This window comes from Solenopsis invicta, chromosome 4 (genome assembly GCF_016802725.1).
Source record: "Solenopsis invicta isolate M01_SB chromosome 4, UNIL_Sinv_3.0, whole genome shotgun sequence".
NCBI lineage: Eukaryota > Metazoa > Arthropoda > Insecta > Hymenoptera > Formicidae > Solenopsis > Solenopsis invicta.
Genome location: NC_052667.1, coordinates 16,422,730 through 16,448,326, shown reverse-complemented (window position 1 = coordinate 16,448,326; position 25,597 = coordinate 16,422,730). Strand labels below are relative to the sequence as shown.

The 25,597-nt window shown below is 30.4% G+C and overlaps 1 protein-coding gene across 2 annotated transcripts in view; it reads right to left on the bottom strand.

Moving 5' to 3' along the window:
- The window catches only part of LOC105198064 (transcriptional activator protein Pur-beta), a 121,281-nt gene that overhangs the window by 60,510 nt on the left and 35,174 nt on the right, over positions 1-25,597 (bottom strand). For both annotated transcript variants that reach the window (XM_011164708.3, XM_011164709.3), the window contains exon 3: positions 16,500-16,618. In XM_011164708.3, the coding sequence (XP_011163010.1) occupies positions 16,500-16,618 (119 nt within the window). The remainder of the gene's footprint in view (positions 1-16,499; positions 16,619-25,597) is intronic.

Genomic DNA, 25,597 nt, shown 5'->3' with positions numbered 1-25,597 from the left:
TCATTTCTTTTTATGATTATATTAGGTGTTAAATAAAGCATCATGTCTTTAAAAACAAGTATAATTGTCCTTTTGTTAATATTAAATTCTGTGATTTTTGATCATTTTGAAATAATATTTTATATTCTATATTCTGCAATTACAAACAGAAGAGCAAATACATGTCATTGACACTAATCCTAATAAAAAACTAAAATCAGATACAGAACATCTAAATAAAGAAGTTGTCACACAACAAGAAACTACAATTTTAACAGAGCACAAATCTCAAAATGCAGTAGTTCCAACAGATCAGAGACCTCAAAATACAACCATGGGCATAACTACTGGGCAGCAATATACAAATGTTAATCAACAACATTTAATTGATATATATAATATTCAGGATAATTGTTTAATTACAATAACTGGACCTGACACAGGTTCAGAATATAGTGATGAGAATTTATTGAGTATTGTTAACACTTTTTTAATGTAATATAAATTACCTATATCTATATAATTTTATAATTAAAATTTTTATTTTTTTACATTCTGGTTATTTATCTTCTAATCAACTATTCTCTTTTTAGATGTATTGTCACGTGAACTAATTGAACATGATTTGAATCATGCAAATAATAGTAACAAATATATAAGTTATGTGATTTATTTTCTACATTACCCACTTAAAATAAGTTTCACTCGGCATCTCGGTTTCACTCTTATCATACAAATTTACTATACAAATTTATTTCTTATTATTCTTGAAGCAGAATCTTGAAGCATTATTGTAAAAATCCGATGATGGTTTATTGTTGCTGCGTTCATATAAAAATAAGGGCAAGTTAAATAATGATTCACAAAATAAGCTTGTAAAAATAATTGTGAGCATTGAATTAAGCTGTAATATAAATAATAATACCACAAGTAACAGAGCAGCTTTTTAAAGTAATCACATCAAAAAATTATTTCCAACTGAAAAAAGGGTAAATTTAGCTTTGTAAATAATATAATAAGCTATTAAATAATCTTATACTATTAAAAACAAATTTATAGAAACTATTGACTATATGAGTAAATTATGTACATAATACACTGCCAATAAAAATTTTATCTATTTTATAAATTATATAATCATAATTCTATTAAAAAATAATTAATACATTTTCTTGTATAACATATTTTCATTATCAGCAATTTTTGTTGTAGAGTGTATTGTATATAAAACACAAAAAAAGTGAATCACAGGGTACAGGCAAAATTCTTACAAAATACTATTCAACACGAAGAAAACTTATTAAAGTAAGCTTGCTCAATTTGAAAGATGTGGTTCAAGATGAGACTGATAGTAAGTTATGTTCAAGTCTGTTTAACATATCATTAACAATCTAATATTATTTAATAATCATTGTAATAGGTGGCAATACAAGTTTCTAAATACAAAACAACATTTATTTAAAATTTAATTTTTGTTTATTTTTTATAGGTAAATTAAGTAACGATAACAATGAAAATATTTTACCTTATAAAGAATATCTATTATGGTTACAAAATAATTCAATACCGTGGCAAAAAGTTCAGGAATATTGGTCTTTGACTTCTAAGAAAAGAATTAAAAAACTTTTATTTGATAAAGAACTTTGCCATGAATATATGGCTAAATTTCCAGCTGTATCTGATCCTCTAGGTTATTTACTGGTAAGCTTATTAAAATATTTTTCTATGTATATTGAACAGCAAAAATTTTAATTTGCAATTATTAATATAAGCTTTCCAATTTTTTTCATTTGTATTATATAACATAGAAAAAAAATCATTAATTAATATTTAACACTTGTAAGAAAATTAAAAAACTTAATTACAAAATAAATGTATGATTTGTATTTTTATATACTTTACTTTCAGTTGGAAACTGACTTTAAAACGTTGTACCCAGGTTGCAATTTAAAACTTTATCTTGCATGGCCAAAATTATCTGCCTTTATAATCGATAAAGTACAATCTAAAGCCAAAAATCATTTGAATAATGTTTTTACGCCAGGTATAAAAAATTCTTTTTTGCCATAATATTGTAATTACTGAAAATAACTTTATTATAATCACAGTATCTTTCATATAATTATCGTCTGAACAGATAGTTCTACAATTGCAACATTATCCTTGATATACCATTTATTTCCTAATAACAGTTAAAAAAGGCCAGCCAAGGAATTGGAGACCCTCTAGAGAGGAATGTGAAGAAAGCTTTCTTCTACATGTAAAAGTACGAATACAATTAAACTAACAATCTATTTCATTATATACATGTATATGTATGTGTATGTACACACACACACACACACACACACACACACACACACACACACACACACACACACACACACATATATATATATATATATATAGCGTATAAAATAAATAAACTATTAAAATTTAAATATTTAAATCATACTTATCTCATAAAATTATTTTTTTTGCAGACAAATGCTGATTTTGAAACAAGATTACATGAGCGAACAATCAAATTACATTCATTTGGTTTAACCTCGCAACCTATTGCAATAATAGTTGGCCCTAATTTTGATGAAATTAGTTAATGTTTTGTTGTCATCAATAACTACAGGTGGAGACACCGTTAAAAGCCATAGATTTCATTGTAAAGTCTTGCAATGCTTTAAATGTCCGATACCCTTTTGAAGTAGGCCAAGTATTTATGTTTTTGCAAAGAGCTATGTACAACTTTGAAACTACGTGGGACAAGCAAAAGAATTCCCAGCTTGCTAGTGCCGTTTTAGCAAGAATTTAAGAATATAAATTACTTTAAAATTTTAAAACGTTAAAATTATTCAGATTGTATCATGCCTGCATGTTTTTTATGCAAAGAGACTACTACGTTTGTTAATGGTCTTTTAGTACATTTTAATATTAAACATATTAATTCATTAACAATTTTTAAATATGGTGAAGATGGATGCAATCGTAAACGGTCTTCATGGAATTCTTTACGAAACCATTTAATTGGATCTAATCATAATTTTCCTGCTTAGCCTGCTTCAGAACAACATGTATCTAAGGTATTATTTGAACCTACTAACACACAAATTGAAAGTAAAAGAGAATCCTGTCTTATTAGCAATATTAATATAAATAACAATAATGCAATCTCGATAGAATTAAGTAACAATAAATCTTCGTCAATAACTCCTGTCAAATTGAAATCTCTTGTAAGAAAAAGTTGTGATGCTTTTGTTGTAAAATTGTATTATACAATACATCTTCAATTCCGCGAAAATACATTCAATCTATTATGCAGGACAGTTGTACATTTCTCATAAGTGAGATTCTCATAAGTAAATTTCTCACATTTCTATCTTAAAAAAAAAGTTCTTTCACATTTTACTGCTATAAATTGTAATAATGAAACAATGGAAGATATTATATCAACGTTTTATTGTTTTGAAAATCAATTTGATCATCTTAGAAATGAATACCAACGGATAAAATATTTTAAGGCTTGTGGCAATTATATAACTCCTGTTAAATATTCAGGTTTGGGTAGTAACTAGTTAAAAAATTAAAAGTTAAGCGAAAAGTTAAAAAGTTAATAACTTTTAATTTAATTTAATTAATATTAAATGTATTAATTTTTAACTTTAACTAATTGTTTTTAAACATTAACTTATTAACTTTTTTCTACATTAATTTTTTTATCTGTTTTATAAATGACAGTATAATACATCAGTACCAGCACTTGTAAAATAAATGTTTAGTGCAGATGGTTTGCTATTTGATGACTTACTGCGAAAGTAAACCGACCGTTATTTTTAAATAACGCTCTTATTTAAATTTAATAATCACTTTAATAATAATAAATTTTAATAGAATTATATTTTATCGATATATTATATGTAAGGTTATCTTTTATACGTGAAATCGTATTTTTAATAATTTAATTACAAAATGTAAAAAAATTGTAAAAAGATATATCTATATATAAAAAACAATATTTCTTCTTTACTTCATATAAACTTAAATTATAAATAAAAGAAAAAATTTATTTGATAATTTATACTATAATTGTTTGTTATTTAGAATAATGCAATTTTAAAAATTACAATATTCTAATTTTATGTAATATAAATAATGATTTTGAAAATTAACTTTTATTTTAACTTACGTTAATTTAATCTTAATGTAACTTTAACTGAGTTAATTTTTTATTCATATAACTTTTAACGTAACTAAATTAATTTTATGTGCCATCAACCTTAACTTAATTTAGTTAAAAAAATTTATTAACTTACCCAAACCTGTAAATATTACATACATAAAAAAAAATCCGTAAAAGAATTAGAACTTCCACTACTGAAAAAATTAAAGATGTTTGTGGCTATTTCATACCTTTGAGACAAGTATTACAAAAATTTTTTCAACTACCTGACGCTTTTACTGTAACAATTTCTTATATTAATTCACTTAAAAAATCAGATAGTGTAAAAAACTTTATCCAATCCAAACTTTGGTATAATAAAAAAGAAAGCTTTGAAAATAATGATATAGTTTTATCATTATTTGTGTATTATGATGATTGGGAAGTAAACAATCCATTAGGGTCACATAGTGCTTCTCTTGGAGGAGTGTATTGCTATATACCATGTTTGACGCCTGAATGTATATCTCGTTTGGAGAATTTTTTCTCAGTTCTTTTGTTTAAGTCTCAAGATCGTAAAAAATTTAGAAACAGAAAAACATTTGCACCTCTAAGAAGCTGAATTTTTTAGAACACGTTGGAATAACAATTAATATAAATGGTAACATTCATAAAATATACTTTGTACTATGGGTCTTCACGCCATGTGTGGATTTGTTGAAAGTTTCTGGGCAAACTATACATGTAGGTTCTGCAAATTACATCGCACTATTTCTGAAACTACTTGTCTGGAAGATGAATCTGTTCTTAGAACACGTGAATCTTATAGTGCTGATGTAGCCTTAGAAAACGTTTCTTTAACCAGAATAAAAAAAGAGTGTATTTTTAACACAGGTACTTCATTTCACGTGATAGTATCTATAGATAATATCTATGTTGATACGATGCATGATATTGTAGAAGGTATCGCTCGCTATGAAATTATTTCAATAATAAATCATTTTATTAATATAGGCGATTTTAACTTGGCAGGTCTCAATTACAGTTTGCAAATGTTTGATTATGGTCTTGACGCACAGAATAAACCACCTTGTATTGCTGACGATTTTGCAACAAAAAGCAAACTTAAAATGACAGCCTCAGAAATGTTAACCTTTTGTAAACTTTTCGGAATAATTACTGAACACCTTGTAAAATCATTTGATGACCCATTCTGGAAATTTCTTATTAAAAGAAATAATAGAGTTTCTGTTCAGTAAGTCAGTATCAGAGAAATCGGAATCTACATTTAAAATATTGGTTTTAAAACATCATAATCAATATGTAAAATGTACAAATCAACGTTTAAAGCCCAAACATCACAATTTGATTCATTACGCAAATGTTATGATAAAATCTGGACCAATAATGTTATTATCAGTGATAAGACTTGAAGGCTTTCATAAAATTAAAAAAAAAATTTCTACTGTTGTTACATCAAGAAAAAATATTCTTTCTATTGCCATTCGATATCAGATTTCGTTTTGTTATAGACTTATGACTCAAAACAGCATTGTTCCTACTATTCAAATTGGATCAAGAAAATTTTTTTATATTACTAAACATGATTATTTTCATTTTTTTTGCGTTGTCATTACCTAAGGATATAATTTCTAATCCATGTTTTATTGCTAATTGGGTTAATTATAAATGTACTATATATTAACCTACAATGATATTGGTACATGGAATTGACAAAAGTTCTTGTCCTATTTTTGTAGAAGTTCAACTTATTATTATTCATCAAAATGTCCCAATTTTTGTTTGTTCTTCTTTATTAAATGTAGATCTTAATGACAACATTAGTAGTTTTGAAGTAAAGTCGAAACAAAATACAAAGTAGCTGTCAGTAAAATATGATAATTTGTACGACTCCTTTCCTTTATTTGCTTATACTGCAAGCACTGGTGAGCGATATGTTATTTTACATTATCCTATTTAATACCGTATTTTATAAAATATTAAGAAAAATTATCCATATCTATTTCCGATTTGTACGGTAATGAAATAGTGCATTTAAACTATATTAAAATAAACTATCTTAATTATTAAAGTAACTTATGTAAAGATATTATGTATGCATGTATACAGGGTGTCAGGTAAATATCGCCCCTGGTTTCGTGGATTGATGGATGAAGTAAAACTGAAAAGTCCTTTACCATTTTTTAATCCCCGCCATAGTTAACGAGGTAAAAATTAATAAAGTTTTCGAATAAGCGCGTATCACTGCGCGCAAGGACCGCCCGCCGGTCGCCGAGACGTAGGCAACCGCGACTGGCGGCGCGGCGCGGTGAGGAGAAAAAAGCAGCAGTAGCTCGGGGGCCGTAGCTAGGCGAGTAAGACAGCCATCGCTGTTTCTCCCTTCTCACAGCGCCGCCTGCCGCGGCTGCCTATGGTTTGGCAACGGACGAGCGGTGGGTGGGAAAAATACGCGATCATTTTATGAACTTTACTAATTTTTATGTCGGTAACTATTGCGAATAATGAAAAATGGTAAAAGACTTTTCTTCTCAGTATGACTTGCTCTATCAACCCATGAGAGAATAAGTTTTAGTTTTCTGACACCCTGTATATACCGTTTCATTATACAGGGTGTCCCAGACCAATGTATAAAGATTACTACGATGAGGTAGAAGGAATCGAGATAAATCAAAAAGTCTAATAACAGTTTGCGATATTTGCAATAATTTTCGTGTGATAAAATATTAAAGTCAGTCGAATAAGAGCGCGCGGAGAGGCAAACGGTTGGTCGCCTGAGCCGTAAGACCGCCCGGTTCGACGCGGTGCGGTGCCAAGCTATCCTTTCCGTCGCCGCGCGCCACTTACCGTCGCCTACAATCGGACCGCAGTGGGCGGACCTATGGCTCAGACGAGCGACCGCTTGTCTCTCTGCGCGCTTTTATTCGGCTGACCTTAATATTTTATTACTCAAAAATTATTGCAAATATCGCAAAATAGTATTAGACTTTTTCATTTATCTCGATCCCTTCTACCTCATCGTGATAATCTTTATACATTGGTCTGGGACACCCTGTATAATAAATTTATATATAAATATCAATTATACAGTCGTTCAAGTTATCTCGTGTCTGCAATATTTACTGATTGGAAAAGAATTGCTTCTTACTTTTTTCAGGGATTGTAAATGGCTGTTGTCGTGAATGCTTCATCATAATATATGCTCAGCTGTTTCTCCAAATTTGTGAAATTTTGGCACGCAATTTCTTAAGGGATGAATTTTTAAATTTTGAAAAAGTGATTTAATTGATTTTACATTTTAATAGGATTGGCATCACCTGATGCCTTCAAATCATTGCTTTTTAAATCATTGCACCGCACTGTATGTATATATGTATTATGCTTAATACATTTTATAATTAAGCATATTATAAATAACAATACCTTATAATAATAGTAATAGAATATTTAAGCGATCCATGTTCAAACTCTAACCAAAGTAATATTCTTTAACAGATTTTTCACTTTTTTCAAAGTAGGGAAGGAGGATTTTCAATAAGTGTTATTTATTATGAGAATTTAGTTAAACAGTTAGTGTGGACTTGTGTCAACATTAATTAATCAGAAACTGGAATAAAAATGTCTGTAAAGAAGACCTTAAACTGGTAAAAGAGAATATCTTGTAAAATTACTGCACGGCAATGCTAGGCCACATGTTGCTTCTAATGCAAAAGACATCATAATAAGTCTTGGCTGGGACGTCTTACAGCAGCGTCTTGTAGCGTATTCACTAGATTGCACCTTCGGATTACATTAGAACTACAAAAATTTAGAGGGGTCTTGTATTTTGAACTTTGAAGGTTTTTGTAGGATTTTGATGCGCTGAAAACGACTTCGTTGTCCGTTTTTTTTATCACGCTCCATTTCTTAAATAATCGCAAAAACAGTTTTTTTTCTCAAATTTGATTTCTTTATGATTTTTTTCTGGCTAAAGAAAAAAATAGCGAGGTTAGCTTTACGGCATTTTGCACAGAAATGTTCCCATAATACTAAAAATATTTTTTGCAACTTATAAAAATGTTTTATGTAAACAAAAAATTTTGATAAAGTTGTGAAAAAATGATAAAGAAATGATAAATTTCAAAATATAAAAAAAATTTAAAAGAAAAAAATCTTAAATAATGTTTGAGCATTTAGGCTTATAGCTGTATGTTCAAGTTTAAATCATTTTTTAAAAAATTAATTTCCGACAATTTGTTAAAAAATGATTGAATTCAAAGCATAAATGCATTTCGCGTGCGTCACCTACGGTGCGCAACATTCTCTCGAATCTAACAAACTGCCATCGAATAAAATTCAAGAAGTTATACAAGAGCATGTTGTGTATAGTTTTTTGGTCACTGATTTAAAAAATGAACAAATCAAAATGGCGGATTCAATATGGAAGAGAAAAATTTAAAAAATGCGTATAAATAATATGAAAAGCGATATCTGATGGTAAGTCTTTGATTACTGATGTGTAATTACAATTGCTCAATTAAAAACGGCAGATCCAATATGGTGACACAAGTTTCAGAAAATTTATCAAAATAACTTAAAATTGTATTATTTATACTATTGGGTTGTTCGGAAAGTAATTTCGTTTTTTCTCAACACTGATGAAGATACAATAAAGGCATTAATTGATGCAAATTGACGAATAACAACTCGTGAGATCGCTGAGAGATTAGGTTTATCGAATTCGACCGTTCATTTGAAACGCCTAGGTTTAATCTCAAGGCTCGACATATGGGTTCCTCATGTTCTTACAGAAAGAAATCTGTGCCGTCTTGCGTTGACGTCTGTGATTTGCTTCTTAAACGTCAAGAAAATGATCCATTTTTGAAGTGCATCATCACTGGGGACGAGAAATAGGTTGTCTATAACAATGTTAAACGCAAAAGATCATGGAGTAAAAAAGATGAACCGGCTCAAAACACTTCAAAAGCCGACATTCATCAAAAAAAGGTGATTCTATCTGTTTGGTGGGATTTCAAAAAAATCGTTTTTTTTTTTAGCTTCTGCCGGACAACACAACAATCAATTCTGAAGTGTACTGTCATCAGCTGGACAAATTGAATAATTCACTTAAACAAAAAAGGTCAGAATTGATCAATAGAAAAGGTGTAGTGTTTCACCAAAATAATGCGAGACGTCATACAAGTTTGGTAACTCAAAAGCTTTTACAGCTTGGATGGGAAATACTACCACACCCACCATATTCTCCAGATCTAGCACTTTCTGTTTATTATTTGTTCCGGTCTCTACAAAATTTTTTAGACGGTAAAACCTTTACTTCAAATGAGGAAGTCAAAAATCATCTGGATCAGTTTTTTGTCAGCAAAGAACAAAAATTTTATGAGTGTGGAATCATGCTACTGCCAGAAAGATAGCAAAAGGTATTGGACCAGAATGGATATATATAATTCAATAAAATATTTATTCATTATAAGAAAATCATTTTCCATTTTCATAAAAAAGAAAAAAAATGAAATTACTTTCTGAACAATCTAATATGTGATAAGACAAAAAAAGATATACGTGGTGTGGCAGAAAAGTAATGAGACTGATTCTTTTGCAACAATTTTATTTTATTTTATTTTTATACATCAATGTTATCCTTCTTAAAGTAATTTCCTTGGGCAGCTATACATCGGCGGAGGCGTTGTTTCCAGTCTTCGTAGCACTGCTGGAAAATTTCAACTGGAATTACCTTTAGCTCCTCGGTTATGCTCCTTTGATTATTAATAGTACCAAGATGACGACCTTTTAAGTGGTTTTTGATCTTAGGGAATAAAAAAAGTCACATGGACTGAGATCCGGCGAATAAGAGGGAGGGGGCTGAGAAACCACAAAAATCCTTTTCTCTTTTTCAAAATCCCTTTATTCCCTTTTTTGAAGAAAAAATGGACTTTTGTGGGGGGACTCACAGCCCCTTTATTCGCCATATCTCAGTCCGTGTGACTTTTTTTGTTCCCCAAGATCAAAAACCATTTGAAAGAACATCATTCTGGTACTATCGATAACATCCAAAGAAACGTAACTGAGGAGCTGAAGGTGATTCCAATTGAGGCCTTGCAGCAGTGCTACGAAGACTGGAAACCACACTACCGATGTATAGCTGTCCAAGGAAACTACTTTGAGAGGGATAACATTGATATATAAAAATAAAAGAAAATTGTTGCAAAAAAAGTCAGTCTCATTACTTTTCTGCCACACCTCGTATTATGCTTCCTTTAACAGAGTGTCCACTCAAAATTTGTGAAGTCATTTTCTAAAAATTCCAGAATTTTCCAGAAATTTTTATCAAAATTCTAATTAAGAGAACTTTTGAATGTAGTTTTGAAATAAATTTATTTTATTACACATGCGCTTTTAACATTTTTTAAATGTGTAATCACAAAGAAAAGTAACTTAAGATTTAAATATTAAATTGGAAAGTAATATCAACTAATGCCATACAATAATCTGTCTACAATATGTGAGTTTTGATCTAGCTATCAAAAAAAAAGTACAGAATTCAACCGATAATAAAACATACAACGCTAATTTAGAATCATATTATTATATTACTATATTAATTGAATAATATAAATATATTAAGGAAATAGGAACAAAGGAATTAATATTAAGTTATTAATTATAAAGTTAATCTGAACAATATAGTTATCAAAGGATTACAATAAAACGTTATTTAAACATTGAATGTAACAGAAATACATACAAAAAATAAAATAAAAACTATTATTATTAAAAAAGGATAACGCACATAATAAACAATCTTTAATACATTTTAAAATTATCTTATAATTCTCACACATTAGTTCAATTTTATCTCGTTGTACACCAAAAAATTTTTTAATGTGGCATTAATTGTTCTTTAACTGATGAACAATTTTCCACCCATCTTATGGAGCAAATGTATCTGTCGATATGTTTACCGCGCTTTCCATCATTAGATATAAAAAGTGCAAAAAGTAATTTTGTCAGAAAGATATAAAATTTAAATTTAGAAGTAAAACTTCAAAATTTTCCAGGAAAATTCCTGATTCCAGGTAGCATAGTCTTAAATCCTTGACTTTCCAGGTTTTTTCAAGTAGTGGACACCCTTTTTAAGAAAATGTATATATAGAGAGATAATTTTAGCGTTACGCATCCTGTATCACCTTATTGCAAGACATGGTCCCTATGCCAGAATGTAAGGATATTGACGAGAAGATGTCGCGCACCATAGGTGACACGCGCGGGGTGCATTTATTTAAATTCAATAATTTTATAACGAATAGTCGAAAATTAATTTTTCAAAAAAAGATTTAAACTAGAAAAATACAGTTATGAGCCTAAATGGTCAAATATTTTTTATGATTTTTTTCTTTTAAATTAATTGGTTCTATATTTTAACATTTATCATTTTTTTATCGATTTTTCATGATTTTATCAAAGTTTCTTGTTTACGCTTTGCATAAAATATTTTTATAAGTTGCAAAAAAATATTTTCAGTATTGTGGGAACATTTCTATGTAAAATGCCGTAAAGCTGAGCTTGCTATCATTTTTTCTTTAGCCAGAAAAAAATTATAAAAAAATGAAATTAGAAAAAACTGTTTTTGCGATTATTTAAAAATTAGAGAGTGATAGAAAAAAAATGGACAACATAATCGTTTTCAGCGCATCAAAATTCTATAGAAAGATCCTTCGAAGTTCAAAACACAAAACTTCTCCTAAAATTTCGTAGATTTCTGTATCATTTATTTTGATCGATCCAACTTGTCTTGTTTGATACATATTTCCAATCAATGAATAAGATCCGAAAATGGCTTAACGACTTTATCGCGTCCAAAAACATTACATTTTTTCGAGATGGAATTCATAAACTGTCCGAAATATGGTCTAAATAATTCGAAGCAACGGCAAATACTTTAATTGAAAAATTTGTTTTAAAATAACCTTGAATTTAGCCAAAAAGATTGAATTATTCATTTCTACACTTAATAAAATCCAATTTCAAAAATATTGATTTTCCAAGGTTACATGAAGGTTACTTTTTAATTGGAAATTTTTTATTAATATATATAATTTTTCTACTTATTTCATATAAAAGTAAGAAAGTAAAATTATAGAAAAATTTCTATGTTACAAAATATTTGTATATCTATTATATGTACTTGAGTACATATTATTAATATAGCTTTTTATTTATTTCTATATGTATATATGTATACAATAAAAATATTAAAATTAATCTTATAATGTATTGTAAAACTAATTTTAATATTTTATTATTAATCTATAGTGTAATTTGGGATTTGAAGATTTAGGCAAATTTTCAATTTTGAATTTTTCGTTAGTAAAGAAATCGACTCCTTCCTCTAAACCAGTAGTTCTCAAAGTGGGCGATAACGCCCCCTTGTGGGCGCTGGAGTCCTACAGGGGGGCGGTAAAGATCCTAGAGGAACTTGGGGGGCAATGAAGCTTTTGAAAGGGGGGGGGGGCGATGCAATGGCTAATTTGTGTTTTTGTAAATACTTAAAACGAAAATTAAAACTTACGTACCTACATTAATATATCGGTTATTTCGTTATCGTTCCTGCCCTGTTTGATTGCATAAAACTGTGCTTGCAACGATCTACACATTTCGGGTCGATTCCTGAAGCAACGCCTACTGCCTCCCCCACTACCGCTCGGCAGAGCGCTTGCCTCGACCTTCGAGCAGCGAGCGGTAGTGGGGGAAGCAGTGGGTGTCGCTGCAGGAATCGACCCGAAATGTGCAGATCATTGCAAGCACTGGCATAAAATAAATAATTCATCCTGGTTTTCGTAAGTAGCCCCCGAGTAATCAAGTTCACACACGTTTTCGTAAACAACGCGATTTGTACAATTCTACATGAAGGGGCAGGAACATCGATGCTTGTTCTGACTTGCGCAGTTCAAATTGCGCGTCACATGAGATAATCGACTTTGTGCATGTTTGTCTGATTCCTGTCGGTGCGTGCTGCCTTTTGATCCTATATAAAAGGGCGTAGTGTTTCTTTTATTTTCATTTTACGTTTTCGCGCGCAATCGTTAGCAAGTCTTTTAAAATTAATTCTTTACTCATATTTGTGAATATAAAACCATGTCGGAAGCAAAAAAGAAGAGACGGCAATACAGTGCGGAATATATTAAATACGGATTTATTAAAAATCCTACAAATCCATCTTCGCCTTTGTGCCTTCTTTGTCAAAAAACATTTTCGAATGAAGCAATGAAACCTTCTAGGCTACAAGATCATTTGAATAAAATGCATTCAGATAAGAAAGACAAAAATGTGGCATATTTTCAAGACCTGGAAAAGAAGTACACAGCTCAGCCGACTGTATCAAAACTTTTTTCAGCAGCTTCTAAACAAGACGATGACGGACTTCGAGCTTCGTACAATATCTCTTTGTTAATTGCTCAAAAAGGCAAACCACACACTATTGGCGAAGAGTTAATTTTACCAGCAATAAAAGAAGTTATAACTACCGTGCTCCATAAGCCAGCGACAGATATTATCCGAAAAATTCCTTTGAGCAATAGTTCTGTGCAAAGACGAATTGATGAAATGGCTGAAAACGGAGAGTCATTATGCGATTATTTGAAGACAAATCAATTCTCAATTCAGTTGGATGAGTCCACTTTACCAACTAATGAAGCATTGTTGTTGGCATACGTGAGGTTCATTCAAGATGAAAAAATATCTCAAGAACTATTATTTGCAAGAAATTTAGAGACTGATACGAAAGGAGAAACCATATTTAATACACTGGAAAAGTTTTGTGATGAGAAAAAAATACCATTGAAAAACATATCAGCGGCTACAGATGGCGCTCCGGCCATGGCAGGGCGTCACAAAGGCTTCATAGCATACTTAAAAAACAAAGTTCCAGATGTGCTCGCTGTACATTGCGTTATTCATCGTCAACATTTGGTTGCGAGAAATTTGAGTGAACGGCTATTTCAGTCACTGCAACATGTCATCAAAGCAGTCAATAAAATCCGAAACAACTCTTTAAATGACAGATTATTTAATCAGCTTTGTGTTGCTAATGATGAAGATTTCAACCGATTGCTGTTTCACACGGAAGTGCGTTGGCTATCAAGAGGTACTTGTCTGACTCGATTTTACAATTTGTTTGACTCTGTGATAGAGTTCTTGGAAAACAAAGACACAGAATTGCGCGACAACATCATCACATCAAAAAATGATATTGCGTACTTGACAGACCTGTATAAATTGTTTAATGATATCAATCTCCAACTTTAAGGTGATGACTTGAACTTGATTAAAACAAAAAATGTTGTTGCTGCTTTCGTAGCCAAACTCCTCTTGTACGTGAAAAATATTGGCAGACATGAGTTCCACAATTTCCCTAATTTAGCAGCAGCATCCTTCAACAACGATGATTTGCTTGTTTACTGCCAACATTTGGAGAATCTCCACAGCGATTTCAAAGATCGATTCCAGGACATTTTAAAATTGGAAATACCGGACTGGATGTTGGATCCTTTTTCAAATGTCAACACTGCAGGATCATCCCATTTGGAAGAAGAACTTATAGAACTGACAACGAACGAGGAAATAAAAATCAAATTCAAAAATGGCTACCAAGACTTTTTGCTACAAAAGCCAATCCCGCAATTGTACCCTGGATTGTGGTCGATTGTTCAAAAGTTTTTGATAGCATTCCCATCATCGTATTTGTGTGAACGTGGATTTAGCGCTGTGACAACGCTGCTAACTAAAAAAAGAAATCGTTTGCATGTTACTGAACGCGGTGACTTAAGGCTTTTGAGTCAATTTGAGCCTGATATTGACAAACTTGTTAAAAACCATCAGATTCATCCTTCACATTAGATTAGTCTTGTTTTTTAGTGTAGTTTGTGTTTAAATTTAAATAGAAATGTTTTTGTTTTCATTTGAATAAAAGTTTTTCTAAATATTATTTATGGAGCTGCGTTTTATTGCTCTTATTAAAACAGTTTTATTTGAAACTAGTTGACTCTAACGACTTTGTTCGCGTGGGATTAGTACTTTTTTCCCATGGAAACGCAACCCTTTCCCGCGGTAAAAAGTAGTCTATGTCCGTTCTACAGGTTCAAACTATCTTCATACCAAATTTCATCTAAATTCGTTCAGTAGTTTAGCCGTGAAAGCGTAACAAACAAACACACATTTCGCATTTATAGTATAATATTAGTAAGGATGTAAGTTTTAATTCAGAAAAAAGATAAGACACATATGACACAATAGGTATATTTAATTTAAATTAAAGTAGTTTCGGGGGGCGCTAGAAAATAATTGATTCTCAAAGTGGGCAGTAGACGAAATAAGTTTGAGAACCACTGCTCTAAACAATGTTGTTGAGGATTTATCAGCCAAGTAATGCTTTATTTCATCTATCATGTTTCGTACAGTGGCAGATAAAAGTCGAACGCCACTAATGATCCCGTTGTATCGAAAAAGTTGTTTTTTGTATAAGTAATCATGTTTCTTTTATTTTTTTAACCTATATTTTATATATAAGTAAAAAATTATTTTTATTATAATAAATATAAGAATAAATCCATATTCGAGACGACGAAACGCTCTGCAGAAGAAATTCTATATTCTTTATACGAGCAAGCTTAAGATTTATTTTATGGCGAGGTTTCGGACAATGAAATTTATAGCAAAAAGGTCAAAGATGAGCGGAAAGAATAACGAGAAAAATGGCGATGAAGATTTTAACCGACACTTCTGACTTTTTGTCCTTAGAAATAAAATATGATAAAAACCTTTTAAGTGAGCAATATTACAATAAAATATTTATTTTTCTTGCAAAAAAACAATTTTTTCAATTATATTCTCTTTTTTTTAATTTTTTCTGTGTATCAAAATTAATGATTTTTACATTATCAAACAATATACTTTTTTTGATGCAGGAATCATTAAAATACTTTTTTCTCGAAAGTACTAATCTTGGATTATTTAAAACTAAAAAGGATCTTTTTCTATGCACGTATAAAACAGTTATGAATTTTTTAATGCAACAATAAATTTGCCAATTCTGCCTCAAATTTAGATACGTACAAAAAAAATAAAAAAACGTTTCAGATTATACAATTGCAAAATCATATTTGTAAATGTTCCAAAAAAGGGTACCAGAATCTTTTTAGAATTTTTAGAACTCAAAAACTTTTGAAAAACACAATCATGCATGGCACCCTATTTAACTAGGAAAGCAGTGAAAACAATGTTGGACCATAAATTTAACGCTATGAGATCTCCATTTAGTATATATCGTGAATTGAATTAAAAGATAAAGTGATACCTCGGCAACTTTGATAAATCTTCCACGTCTGTTTTGTTTAACGTCAAGGTAGAATCTTTTACTTTGAATTTGTAACATTTTCGTTGCCAGTTCTTGCTCACTCTGTTGACCTTGCTGACCTGTAATATAAACAAACACATTAATTTATTAATGGATTAACTTGTTGCACGTATAATTTTAAAGCAAATTTATAATCTCGACATTGATTATTGATTATTGATTACATCAATAAATATACTGTTCATTTCACAAAAAAAATTTTATACATCGTCTTTTTTATTTTATCAACATCATACCTTTCAACAAGACATTTTTCATTTGATATTTAATTTAATGAGTAGTACACATGATTAATTTTCCACATTAGTTCAATATAAATCCTCTTCAGATATAAATTAATATAAATTATCATAGACAAATCAAACAAGATAAAAGATTAAGATAAAATATGAATATAATAAAATCGACATGTAAAATCAAGTTAACGTGAATAGAAGTATTATTTCTTAAATGACATAACTATTAATAATTCAGACAATATATATTTTTATTTTTATAACAGTAAAAATAATTGATAACATATCATTATTAGACTTACATTGCTACATATTTTCAAATTTAACTCCTATATATTAATGTTAACCTCTGTATGTATACTAATTTATTAATTTATATAAATCTAATATAGGTAATGTACAAAATTACATCGTGTTAATTCAACAATTTTTTTCACAATTTCTTATTTTGCATAAGAAAAAAAATAGATCGATTACACATTATGCATGCACATATACATGTACAAGGTGATTTGCTTAATTTGGATATCTTAAATATTTCGCTATTTTGAATAATAAATAAAACATCTTATAAAAAATAATAAAATTTGTTAATGGTTAATTGAAACATTAAATAAGATTTCATGATTTCAAAAAGTATATAATATAGTAATAATGCTCTTTTTAATTATGCATAGAAAAAGATTGCAGAAGCAACTTGATGTTTATAATATTTAATTTTTCTTACATAATATAATACTTTTATCATTTTGCATAGAAATATTAAGGTTCAATTTATCCAAAAATTATTAATTTATAAAATATTTCATATTTTATTTCGGGATGTGTGTGCAGATACAAAAAATATTTCAAAAAAAATTTAAATATTTAAATTAATCTTACTACTTTTATGCACATAATGAAATAAATCAATATAATATCAATAAATAAACATATAATTTCATTTAAAAAAATAATATATTACAAATTGCATAATTGCTTTAAAAAAACAATTGTTTCTTTTAACACTAATTAATTAATTATTCTGTGCAAAAATATTGAGATAATTAAAAAATTATTTTTCAAAATATGTTATATCAAATACGCCAGAATATATAAAATATTTAGTAAACTATTGATTTTAGGATAACTTCAACTAGTAATTTTACATATAAACTAATTAAGAGAATCATATTAGGTAAGAAAAATCATAAGTTCTATTTTCAAAAATTGGTAAATCTTCGAAATTTCCTTTATCACATCACGAAATTATTATTATATTACGCATTCTTTGATACCATACAAGGAGAATAAAGTATTTTGATATATTCTGGTTTAATTATACTGTCAAAATTACAGTAATTGAGCTTTAATATTAATTTAAAAAATTTAAATTAAAAAAATTAATTAAATTGATTAAAAAAAATCATAATAGATCTTGATCGGTTACCTTTTTTTATAATAAACAAATAAACATATATATATATATATGTATTTATTTATATTCTTCGTCATTTTTAAAAATGTAAACCAAAGATTTTATTTTTTGGAACTTTTTAAAATTATACAGATGTTTTGTTTTTTAGAACTGTACACACAGTTAAAAAATTCAAAATTGTTCAAAATATCTTTATTTTAAAAAACAAAATAAATACAATAATTGTTAACTGCTAATATGATCATGCATTTATATAAATTTAATTTATTAAACTCTTTTTATACGTTAAGTGTGATTGGTTCTAGCCGTTCTAAATTATTAATTGTTAAAAGCCTTTAACACTTGTTTAACAATAATTTTTTATTATGTTATAATGCAAATTTTAAAAAAATAAAAATTTTTTTCAAACTTTTCAAATTGTTAAAACTACTGTTTATCCTCTATTATTCATTATGACACTCATTTTATTATAATTTTATAATATAACAGTCATCTATTAATATAAATAAAATTATATATGACAGAAACTTACACACTAATTTCAATTTTTTATTTGTAATTATTTTCTACACAAGTTAAATTTAAAGTTAAAGTATATTACAATATATTTAATATTGTGAATTAGTGTATAGTACTTACAAGTAAAAGTCCGCCCTTGATTTTGATGAGACATGTATTTTGGATATATGTAAATAGATTCGATCAAATTAAAAAAGATGCAAAACTAATTAAAATTTTAAAAATATGTTACATAAAAATTCCAATCCAATTTTGATTATATGTCCAAAGAGTTTCAAAATTATCAAATATTTTTTTAAGTACAAATTTTTTTAAATATTTTAAGATAAAAATCTTAATAATAAAAATGTCGAGGCTACAATATTTTTTAAATTATTAATGATCATAATTCATGAATCGTACAAAGTTAATATTTCACACATTATAATATTTTGGTATAATGTTAAAGTAATGATAAGTGATAAAAATGGTACCATGTATACATAATCGGGTTTCTTTAACACAATGAAATTTTTATATAATTACTCAACAGCAAAATTAAAGCATCACTTATTCTAACTCCCAAAAATAAGCAAAATTCAATAGAATGTAACTTTGTCAAAAAGGATCGTAAAAAATATTCAAAAAAGCATTTTAAAAGCTCTAGTTTTAAGACTAATAATTCATTAAACAATTTACATATTGTTTACAAAGCTATACAGATTTAAATGGGGACGCATCATATTTCAAAATTTGTTACAAAGCAAAGCTCCACGGCGTGAAGTAAAAATTGCAGATAAACGCAGAAAAAAGACTATTTTTGCTTCAATGTTGAATAACTCAGTAAAAAAAAATTGTACAACGCTCAACAAGTACGCAAAATAAAGATAAAGATTCACGCTTACGAATGCTGTAAACCGCATTTATGTGCAATTATTATTTCACGACGTGGAGCTTTGCAAAGTTTATAAAAAATTTCGAGATTCGCGATCTCATTTAAATCCGTGTAGTTACGTAAATAATCAGTAAAGCAATCGTTTAATGAATTATCAATTTCAAAACTAAAAATTTTAAGCTTTAAAATGTTTTTTTGATATTTTTTTACGATCATTTTTGACAAAATTACACTCTCTTGAATTTCACCTATTTTTAAAAGAATAAGTGATGCTTTAATCTTGCTGTCAAGTAAATATGCAATATACGATAACTTTATTAAAAAATTATTTGTGCTTTTATACGGAACTTATTTGTACACATAATTAATATATCAAAATAATATCAATTTAATAGCGAGACATAAACTGTCAAAATAAAAACATAAGACAAGTCTATGTCAGTCATGGTTCTTAGTGTCAAATAATAACTTTTAATTTTTACAATCCTCAACTTATTCAAATTGCGCGTCGCATATTCGTCGGACTTAAAACATAAGTGCCAGAACATGTAATATTAATGCTGTAGAAGCATATGTAAGATGATCCTTTCTTCTCGGAAAAGTTGTAAAAAACTTTATTGAAAAAAAAACACTTCAGCCAGAGTTCGAACTTAAATCTCCTGGCATTCAGTGCGGGCACTAAAAACCACTGTGACCGCCATTGGTCTGTTAATCTTATGTTTTAATTTCGTTAGTTCAATGTGACTTATTATTGTCAAAATAAAATAACATATTCATTTGCCTCATATATGATAAGCATTTTTGTGGTAATACCGTTATAAATTATTTTTAATATAGAAAAAATTAATAACTAATTATTTTAATAAAACATTAATATATTAAAATATTAAACTTGAAATTACGTGAGTCGGTGGAAAGAGCTAGAGTTAGAGAAAGGGAATGGGAAGAAAGGTTTAAGAATATGAAGGAAAGATTAGATAGCGTAGAGAGACAGACGGCAAATATAAAGGAGTCGATGAATGAGGGGGTGTTGAACGGTTCGAGGAGCGGTGAAGGGGAGGAGGGAAGTTCTAGGAGCGGAGGAAGCTGGAGGACGCGGGGAAGCGAATGTAGTAGGCTAAGCGAAAGAGAGGTTAGTAAAGTAAGGAAATGGGTGACTGAGAAGGAGAGAGAGGAAAGGCGGCGTAACTTCGTAATTAAAGGTTTAGGAGATAAAATAAAAGAGGTGGAGGGGAACAAGGTAACATGGGTGGAAAAGTTTTTAGAGAAAGAACTAGGAATAGAGTGTAAGATAAGGACGTGTAGAATTAACAAGGCAGTAGTAATAGCAAAGGTAGAGGGGGAGGATAAAAAGTGGGAAATTATGGCAAATAAGAGTAAGCTAAGAGGAGGAAAGATATATATAGAAAATGATTTATCGTGGGAAGAGAGAAAGATACAGGAGAGAATACATAAATGGAAAAGAGAGCAAAGAGGGAAGGGGATGGAGGTGAAGGTAGGAACGGGGAGAGTCAAAATAGGAAATACTTGGAGAAGCTGGGGTGAGATAGAGGAAGAGATAGATAAAGATAGGGTAGCGAGAGAGGAAGGGGGGAGGGAATGGGAGAGGGAAAATAGTACAAATTTCGAGTAAGCCAAAAAGGGGAAGGGGGGAAAGCAGAGAGGAATAAAAGGGAAATCAAAAGTTTTATGTTTTGGAACATAGCAGAAATATGGAGGCAAGATATGGAATTTTGGAAATTTGTAGGGGACATGGAGTATGTCTGTTTAATTGAAACTTGGGTAGAAAAAAAGGGGTGGGAGAAAATTAAGGGAAAGTTACCGACGACGCACAGGTGGATGTGTAGTTACGCAAAAAGGGTAAAAAAGAAAGGTAGAGCAATGGGGGGATTTATTGTAGGGATAAGGAAAGACTGGAAAAAAGATAAATTAAATTTAGAATGGGAGGAGAAGGATGGGGTAATTGTAATAAAAATCAAGGGGGAGGAAGGTGAGAAAGATTATATAATAGTAGCAGTTTATGTCGCAAGAAATTGGGAAACAATAAGGATAATAGAAAAATTGGTAGAAGAGAATAAAGAGGAGTATATAGTGGTAGGATGGGATTTTAACGAATTGGTTTAGAAGGAGGTAATGACGAAGAAGGATGGAATGTCGTAAGGAAAAGTAAAGATAAGGTAATTAACAGCAGGGGCAGAGAACTAGTAGATTTAGTGGGGGAAATAGGTGGGCATATTATGAATGGGACAATGATAGGAGATAGGGAAGGCGAATACACTTATATAGGAGAAAAAGGCAGCTCTACGATTGATTATGTAATTGCGAACAATTATTGTATGGAAATTGTAAATAGTTTTAAGGTTGTAGGGCGGCCGGACTCGGATCACATGCCTCTGGTGTTGGAAATACTGGAAGATAGAGGAAAAGAGATGTATGAAGGAGGAGATGAGAGGAGAGAAGAAGAGGAATGGAGCTACAGATGGAAGGAGGAGGACATAGTTTTATATAAGGAAAGGACAGAAGGAGATGACGCAGAGGAGATAAATGAAAACACAATAGAAGAAAAATGGAAGGCGTTAAAAGATTTGGTAAAAAATGCAATGATAAGAGTAAGAAGAAGAAGAAAAACGAAACTAGGATACAAGGAATGGTGGGATAGGAGCTGCACGAGGAAGAAAAGGACAGTACACAGACTATACAAAGGCTGGAGATTAGGGAAGTCGAGTAGAGAAAGATTCTTGGAAGAGAGAAGGAGATTTAAGGAGCATATGGAGGAGAGGAAGAAGAAATGGAAGGAGAAAGAAGAAAAGGAGCTCAAGAAATTGAAAAATGAGGCTGAAGTGTGGAAGGTGATCAATAAGAAGAGAGGGAAGAGCAACTGGATGGAAAACACGATAAGTAAGGACAGTTGGAAGGAGCATTTCAAAGAACTGCTCGGAGGAGAAGAAGTAGAAGAGGAGAGGGAAAGCGAGATGAGGAAGTTTGAGGAGATGGAACAAGCAGAACAGGGACTGAAGATAGAGGAGATAGAGAGAGCAGTAAAGAGATTGAAGAAAGGAAAGGCAGCAGGGTTCAACGGAATTCCAATGGAGGCGTGGAAATATGGAGGAGGAAAAGTGAAGAGAAGGTTAGCGGATTTGCTGACGTGTATATGGAAAGGCAGCGGAATTCCGGAGGACTGGAAGAAAAGTGTCATAGCAACGATATATAAGAAAGGAGACACTGAGAAAATGGAGAATTATAGAGGGATATCGTTGCTATGTACGGCGTATAAGATTTACGCGGAAGTTCTGAGGAAAAGACTGGAGGAGGAGATTGAGCGTGGGACCTTAGTGCCTGAGAGCCAAGGTGGCTTTAGGAAGGGTAGAAGGACTACGGACAATATTTTTGTTCTCAGTCACCTGATCCAGAGAGAGAGAAAAGCAGGGGAAAAAGGGAAAAAGGTGTATGCCTTTTTCGCCGATCTGAGCTCGGCTTTTGATAATGTGAACAGAAAGAAACTATGGGAAAGAAAAACATCAATGGAGGGCTAATAGAGAGGTTGAAGGAAATTTATAGAGACACAAGAGCAGCAATTAGGACGAAGGAAGGGTTATCGGAGGAGTTCAAGACAAAGAAAGGTGTAAGGCAGGGGTGTGTTCTGAGTCCGACGCTTTTTAATTTGTATATTGCGGATTTGGATGAATGGTTCGAGAAAAGAGGAATAGGGGGACTGAAGCTAGGGAAAGATAGAGTATGGATGTTGGCGTATGCGGACGATTTAGTATTACTAGCGAAAAATAGGGAGGCTATGGGTGACATGATGGGAACTTTAGGAGGGTTTTTAAAAGAGAGGAATTTAAAGCTGAATACAAATAAATCGAAAATGATGGTGTTCAATAAAGATGGAAGGGAAAAGAAAAGGAAATGGGAATGGGGAAAGAAAGAAATCGAGGAGGTGCAAACATTCAAATATCTGGGTTTCAATTTTAATAGGAGAGGAGATTATGATTATCATATAAAGGAATTAAGGAGAAAAGGAAGATTGGCAGCTAATATGGTATGGGGATTAGGAGAAAGGATCTGTAGGGAGGATTTCATAAGGAGATGGATGTTGTTTAAGTATTTGGTAGAGAGTGTAATGGCCTATGGGGTAGAATTATGGGGGTGGGAGGAAAGAAAGGAACTAGAGAAGATTTCACTAGATTATATAAGATGGATGTTCAAGATAGATTTCTGTACACCAAGATATTTGATTACGCGAGAATTAGGGTTGGACAAGCGAAAAGTAGAATGGGGTATTAGAGCGAGAAGATATGAAGAAAAGATTGAAGAGATGGGAGAGGAGAGATGGGTAAAAGTGTGCTGGTTGGAAAAAAAGAAGGATGGATGGAAAGATTTATATGGAAGAGAGAGGGAAAAATATTATAATAGAAATGGCTGGGGGATTGTAGCGATAGATGGTATGCCAGGGATAGAGAGGGATTTAATTAAGGAACTAAGGGAAAGAGAGAGGGATGTACAACGACAGGAGGAGGAGCGTAGAATTAGAGAGGCTAAATATAATAAAAGATATAAAATATTCATGGATAGGAGCAGGATATCTTGTTACTTGGAGGAAAGCGAAGTGAGAAAAAGGAAAAATGGGGAAGGAATAAGAGCGTTGATGAGATTGAGATGTGGGAATATGGAGATAGAGAATAAATATTGGTTAAAAGAGGAAGAAAGAAATTGCGTATTCTGCGAGATAGGGAAAGATAGTTTAGCGCATTTTACGGGAGAATGCGAAATAACAAAAGACTGGTTTAAGGAGTTAGGAGAAAGTGTAGAGGAAAGGATAAGTAAGTTAGAAAGCGATAGTTTAGATGAAAGGAAAGAGAAGGTGTTAGTTAAATTTTGGAGGGAAAAGGAAAAGTAAAAAAGTAGAAAGGCAGAAGAGGAAAGGGAGAAGTTAGGGGAGGGGTGTCGATAGGTATATTGGATGGGTGTCATGTTTGTGACATGTTCTATGTATTTATGTAATTGTTATGTTATGTATTTGTTATCTATTTGTTAGTTCAATATGTATTCTATGCTACCTGTTATTTTGTTTTTTGTGTACGGTATTCGAATAGAGAGGCGCGCATATATATAAGAGAATTTATATAAAGTAGACACATGCGCATAAAGAGACTCAATGTCTCTAAAAATATGGCGGAAGAAATGTATGAAGTAGGGTAGAGAGAGAGTAGGGAAAGTGTGGAAGGATGAATGGATTTAAGGATTTTATGTAAACCAAGTCCCGCTTCTTGGCGAAAGCTGAATGGTACAATAAATATATATACATATATAAAATATTAAACTTGGAAAAGCATAGACATTTGACAGGTGATATTTCAACATGTAGAATAAAAAGATATGGGCGCGGGTCATTTACTCAAAAATAGTGAGAAAAATATATTTTCCTGGAAAATTATACGTTAAAAATTAGTTTATCTATTATGTATTATTTTTATTATACCTATTATATACTATCTTAAATCTATAAGATTAAAAATATTAATCTCAAAGTGCAAGTTAGTAAAAAATTTATCTTTGGAGAAGGGAGTGGAGGGATTTTAGAGATGCATCGCTTATAATAAATTGATTTTCAATATAATTTTGTAATAATACTAGTTCATTTCAAGAGCTGTGTTTAAAATCCAAATTAACAGCGCAGTTCAAATAAATTGGAACTATATGTAAAAATCACATGAAATATTATTTCAGCAACATGACCGTTATGACTCTTCTTCTATTTAATTTGTTGTATACAAAGCGTTTCTTTAAATTTATATTATAAAATATTTATACAATATTTCTAAAAACAAAAAAAGGAAATATAATACGTATTATAAAACTTAAAATTATTTAATTTTAAAACTTTATTCACAAAATTCATTTTTTGACTCAATTTTAAATGTTCAAGTACATTAATTAAAAAATTCTGTAATTATTCACTTTAGAAGAAGCAGCTCCGATGACGTCAATCATA